This window comes from Hyalella azteca, unplaced genomic scaffold (assembly GCF_000764305.2).
Source record: "Hyalella azteca isolate HAZT.00-mixed unplaced genomic scaffold, Hazt_2.0.2 contig17319, whole genome shotgun sequence".
NCBI classification, from domain to species: domain Eukaryota; kingdom Metazoa; phylum Arthropoda; class Malacostraca; order Amphipoda; family Hyalellidae; genus Hyalella; species Hyalella azteca.
In genome coordinates this window covers 20,360-26,444 of record NW_025947106.1, presented here as the reverse complement: position 1 = coordinate 26,444, position 6,085 = coordinate 20,360, and the positions used below count along the sequence as shown (strand labels likewise).

The window sequence follows — 6,085 nt, the reverse complement described above, 5'->3', positions numbered from 1 at the left end:
GTTTCATTAAAAAGATTGTGGTTTGCACTCTGCAAACTTGTCATAAAATAACAATCAATCAATACAATACAATCTGCATTACATTAACACTCCTGCCAAAATATCCTGCAGAATGTAGACGTAGTAACAACAAGTCAACCCTAAATGTTTCCTCAAAGATTGCATTAATGCATTGCATATTTGATTGTTGATTGATTGTTAACAAAAGTGCACGGTTGAGCAGCAATATTCCAAATGTATTGAAAATTCTTCATGATGGAGCCCGGGAGCCGCAAGATTTCAGAAACAAGTAGGAAAATTCCAATCCTTGCAAAACCAAAAATCATGGCTCCAAAAATCCAGTTGCAGCTTGCCAACATCAAGTAGATATTTTATGCCTGGCACAAAAGCAAGTTAAAAAAATCATACATTTACCATGTCTAAAAATCCCTGGATAACTGTGAAAAGTGAGATTTTGGAGAAGTAGGGTAAACGCGGTATATTCCATCATTGTGGGTAATTCCGTCACCTCTCTAGTTTTTCCTTTATATTAAGCTTTGTTTTAGTTCCATGCGTTCGTTGATGGTTGAAATGGTGACTTCATACATTTGCGTGTTGACGGTTGAACTAATGCCAAAACACTAGGTCTTGGCCATCTAGCGGGAAAATATTGAGATCCAAAGAGAGACAATGCACGCTACCCAGTGAGATCATCAAAAAATGTGTNCATACGGTTATTTTTTTTTATAGTTTTTCATTTCTCGATGCGTCCTTAATGTGATGGAATATACCGCGTTTACCCTACCTACATCTGCTAAGGTCTGTAGCAACAAAAAATTATTCACCATATTAAAAAATTTTACTTATATAAAAGTTGTACACAGGTGTTGGCTTAAAAAGGTGATTGAGGAAATTTACATAGATTGATCCAAAAAATGGGCAGCCATTCCCACAAGACGGGGTAATAAGGGACACCCCTAAAAATGCATTTGCAGTAGAATCTTGGTTAGCAACGGCTCAAGTTATCTAAAAAATCAAATAAAAACTAAGAATTTTGATAACATTTACCTTGCTCAGCAAAGAAATTTTGTTTAACAAAAAATTAATGCATCATACGCAATTTTTTAATGAGATGGGCAAATGCTGCCAATCACGTTTTCAAGCCAACACATGTGTGCAACTTTCATATAAGTAACATTTTTCAATACGGTGAATATTTTTTTTTGCTACAGACCTTAGCAGAGGTACTTTTCCAAAATCTCACTTTTCACACTTTTTCTCAGGGATGATTTAGAGGTAGTAAATGTAAGATTTCTTAACTAACTTTATGCTACATAAATAGTAAAAATGTGAAACTTTACACTAATATTTTTAGTTTTGCAATATTTTTATTAGTTTAGCTGCTGCAACACTTATACAAAATGTGGGACAACTGTCTCGATTTGCTCCACCCGTCCCTTATTACCCCTTTGACGGTTCCTCAAAATGAAGAAACCAAGAGGAATAAAACTTCTCCCCCTGCCTATGTCAACTTCCTAATTGTTAAAAGCTCTCTCTATCATCTCTGCTCCTACCTTTTTATTAATTATAACATTGCAAATCTAATTAATTTATGCCTTCTCTATTCATATTCTTGCAATACATTTTTTGGACAAGCATGGCAAAGCGTTTTTGGCCTTCTTGGTAACATTCAAAGACTTATTGTACATATGAATATTTATATTCTGGTAGGCATGCAAAAATAAGAAACCATAAAAAAGTGCAGGCATTAGCTTTTTATTTTTCAGCTCAACTAGTACCGTATTGGTCATTGTGATTGTTAACTTGGTTGTGAGTTCTTATATAATTTATATAGGTATATTAAATTATTTAAGCCCACTCTATTTTAGTTTCAATAATATGGTATTTTTTTTTAAATAATATGATCTGACATTATTATTTATTAAAATAATATTCTCTGAACTAAAAAACATGAACCACTATGTGTTTTAAGATTAAAATGGTCTGATCAACACTTGCAGGTTGTAACTGTGCTTTCATCATGGGGAAACTTGACGTTTCTTTATTGCAGTACATAACAAAAGAGGACTTCAGAGTTCTTCTTGCTGTGAGTATTTTCTGCCAAAATAAATATTACCAAAAGGATTGGGGTGCTTGGCAACCTATTATGTATGTAAGACAATGGTTCCAAATATGTGTACTTTGTTATTTCCATTCTTAGTGAACATTTACTCAAATTTTATTTTCAAACATTTTTTATTTGATTATTTCCCTTTTAACATGTGCCATTTGTGATTTGAAATAAACTAACTTTTTAAAATAATTCAATCAGATTGAAATGGGCATGAAGAACCATGAGCTGGTGCCTGGTCCTTTGGTTGCACAAATTGCAAACCTGAAGGCTGGAGGAGTCTTCAAACTTCTAAGGAAGGAGCTGTGCATGCACAGACTGGCCACCTATGAGCGAGGCAAACACTGTGAGTTGATCTTCTAATTATAATTTGTCTTCTTTGTTTTTTACCTTTAAAATGTGAAAAATACTCTTACAAAAATGCTAGAAATTCCAGGATGGAAAATGCTCAGGATTAAATGTATCGTAGAATTGACCAAATTTTTGTTGTACCAGAGGTACTACAATATTTAATGGTTTATTGAACCACGAATTTATTGAATTTCTGTATTCATATTTTCTAAACAAAAGTTTGAGAGTCTTGGTTATAACTCAATCAATTATCTCTTTTTTTTCCAGATGATGGATACAGACTAACAAACCGCGGTTACGATTACTTGGCTCTCAAGAGCCTTGCTGAGCGTGATGTTGTTGTCGGAGTTGGCAGTCAGATTGGAGTGGGCAAAGAGAGTGACATTTTTGTAGTGAAAGGACAAAATGACAAGATGTTGTGCATGAAGCTTCATCGGTGAGTTTAGAATACCGGAACAATTGGTTTATGCAATAATGTTACTTAATAGCAATTTGTTCAAATAATTTGAAATCCATCACACTAAAAACAGGTGATCATAAATAAGTCGACTACATAATTTTCAGTATATTTATGGATGTGTTTGTGAGTGTGTGTTTTGAATACTGGCACCACAAATAAATAGGGAACATAGACATTGTGAAATGAGAAGAGTTAAATTTCTTAATTTGAATGTGATTTTTACTTTGGTATGTGCAAACCTCAGTAAAAAACTAGATCAGGTTTCATATAGATATGAAAACGGGGATGGAACAGGAGTTCTGTGCTAAATATTGGTTTGAAAGGTTCCATCTCTGATTAGGGTACTTTTTCAAAAATAACTTCTGGATTTTTTATAATGGTATTAAGAAATACTAGTAGAATTCAAACTAACGAAATTCTTAAATTGCAAAGATTGCCCATCACAACAACGCCTCGTTAACCTTATTAGTTTATAATCATCTTTATTTAGTAATGTCAGAGGCTCATTCTATGACGATGGAGTTCCACGTTTGTGCCAAAACGTTATCAGAAACGTTCTGCGTACTAAATTCAATTATGTAAATGGATGACGGTCACAAGTAAATGGATGACGGTCACAATTATTTATGCATTAGTTAAATCTTCATGAAGGATTCTATTATGAATATTGAATTGTTCACAGGTTGGGCCGAACATCTTTTCGCAAGCTGAAAGAGAAGCGCGACTACCACAAAGGCCGGCAGATGTCCTGGATTTACCTTAGTCGCCTCTCAGCCACTAAGGAGTTTGCTTACATGAAAGCTCTTCACGAGAGGGGTTTCCCTGTTCCTGAACCTATTGATGTCAACAGACACTGCGTTATAATGGAACTTGTTAACGGTTATCAGCTGTAAGTGCTCATATATTTTCCATGCGAATTCTGAATAGCAGCTTATAAAGTACCTACCTTGCATGAAATTCACAGTTTCCACACATATTTTGAATAGTAGTTTCCCTACTATAATGTAGGAGACGAGTTCAGCAGAGAAATAGTAATATTTTTTTCTTGACCGTCTAATGCGTGCTTGTCTTTTTCTGTCTTGCCCAAAGGTTGAGAACAATTTTACAATCAAAACCACCAGTCTCTGTAATGTTATATATCACAGGTGCGCTGAGGATGAAAGAATAGTGTTAATTCTTGCCTGTGTCTGAAACAACTGTAATTTGTAGACATCACGTGACATCTGCCTTATCCACAGAGGATAGGAGAGTGTAGGATTAATGTCACGTGTAACTAAGACAATTGTAATTTGCAGACATCAAGTGCACGACGTAGCCAACGCGGCACAGTTGTACAGCGATCTTATGGAGCTTATTGTTCAACTAGCCAACAACGGCGTCATCCATAGCGACTTCAACGAGTTCAACATCATGGTCAGCGACGAAGACAAACCAATCATCATTGATTTCCCTCAGATGGTCTCTACCAGCCACGAGAACGCTAAAATGTGAGAAAATGTTAAATTCGTTTCGTATATCAAGAAAGTAAATTATTGAAATCAAATTTTTAAGATTGATATGGACAATTGTTTATTTTCGATTCACGATAAACAAATCCACATACAATAAATTCATAAATTTTAGCTGGTAGAATTATATGAGGTTATAAGGATTGAATTTAAAAATGTGGCGGAAGGAAAAAAAGTTAGTAATATTCATGAGCGTCTAACGAGAATTAATTTCTTTACTAGCAATATCCGTCGTTGCAGGTACTTTGACCGTGATGTGCAATGCATCATCACGTTTTTCAAGAAGAGGTTTGGTTACGAAAGTGAGCTATTCCCGGACTTCGATAAAGACGTGCAGTGAGTTCATTATTTTACATCATCTAAGTCATTGAATTGAAAAACTTGCGCATGCTTGAAGGTACTTGCATTCAATTAATGTCATAATATTATCTATATGTTGTTTAATTGATTTTTTTAACTAGTTGAGAGCATTTATCAAAATTTTCCGCTTAATATTGATTTGGAATTTCGGAAGCATATGCATCGTTATTACAGCTTTTGTGGAATTTGCTTTGCGTTTGTGGGCTGTTTGCTCTGCAGCTTTCTTAGTTTTAGATTTACAGTGGTAAAAAATAGAAAGCAGTTGAATTTAAATTATCACTACAATAATAAAGAACCTTGCTCCTGGCAGGAAAGTTTTTGAGCTGGACAAAAAAGTCGCGGCAAGTGGCTTCAAGAGAGAAATTAATGAATTCGACGAAATGCTGATAAGCAGGGAGAATGCAGAAGAAGTGGAAGAAGAAAGTGATGATAATGACGACGACAACGACGACGACGACGACGAAGAAGAAGAAGAAGAAGAAAAAGATACAGACGGCGACACTAGCAACGATTGCGAAGCATCTGATGAAGACGATGAGCCTGAAGGGAAACTGAAGCAAAAATCAAGTGGCTTGCGTTCAGCATATTCTGAAGCAAACGAAGAAAATTTGAAAGCTGCCGATTCTACGTTTACAGCAACCATGGAAATGTATTTCAAAAGTATGAAGAATGTGAAGGTTGCGTCGAGTGATACCAACAGCTTGAATTGCTGTCTCGGTGGGATATGCAACACTGAATGTCTGGCCAAACGAGAATTGATGAATGGAAGTTTGGCCACTGTATCAGAAAACCAGGTTTTAGCCAGTCCTGAGAATCAGACGCTCAAAAGCTTAAATGATCTCACCGTCACCGACAAAGATTTCGACACGCGATCGACAACCAGCAGAGGCAGTCGTCGAAGCACAAAATCACGAAACACTGGCCAGAAACTCGACCCTGAAACGCGGCAAGCAATGATGGAAAAACTGGTGAAGGCGCGTGAGCAGCGGAAAAAGGCTGAAGAGAACGGTGAGGTAGTACCGAATTTGATGGAGGTAATGGAAAGCACGCGGCAGGATGACGACCGCCTCACATGCATCAGCTTTTCGACGCGCGCGAGCACCGTCGACCCTGTGGTGCTGAAGCTCAGAGCGCAGCGTGAGTACGAAAAGAAAGAACAAAAGCAAATCTCAAAGAAGAATTTGCGTGTCAAGGGTGAGGCTAACGCTTACACCAGAGCAAAGAAAGAAAATGTGAATAACATCAAGCAGAGCATGGCGTGTGCAGATGTCTGGGGATAAATTTTTACGAGTCGAA

The 6,085-nt window shown here is 36.5% G+C and overlaps 1 protein-coding gene across 1 annotated transcript; it reads left to right on the top strand.

The window, feature by feature from the left end:
- Positions 1–2,000: 2,000 nt before the first annotated feature.
- Positions 2,001–6,085, top strand: LOC108674103 (serine/threonine-protein kinase rio2; the record flags this gene model as incomplete). Its single annotated transcript, XM_018162006.2, is given in 7 exon segments — positions 2,001–2,086; positions 2,312–2,456; positions 2,729–2,897; positions 3,604–3,810; positions 4,217–4,408; positions 4,670–4,765; positions 5,100–6,085. Coding segments are annotated over 7 exon segments (1,865 nt in total), but the record flags the coding sequence as incomplete, so codon positions are not given.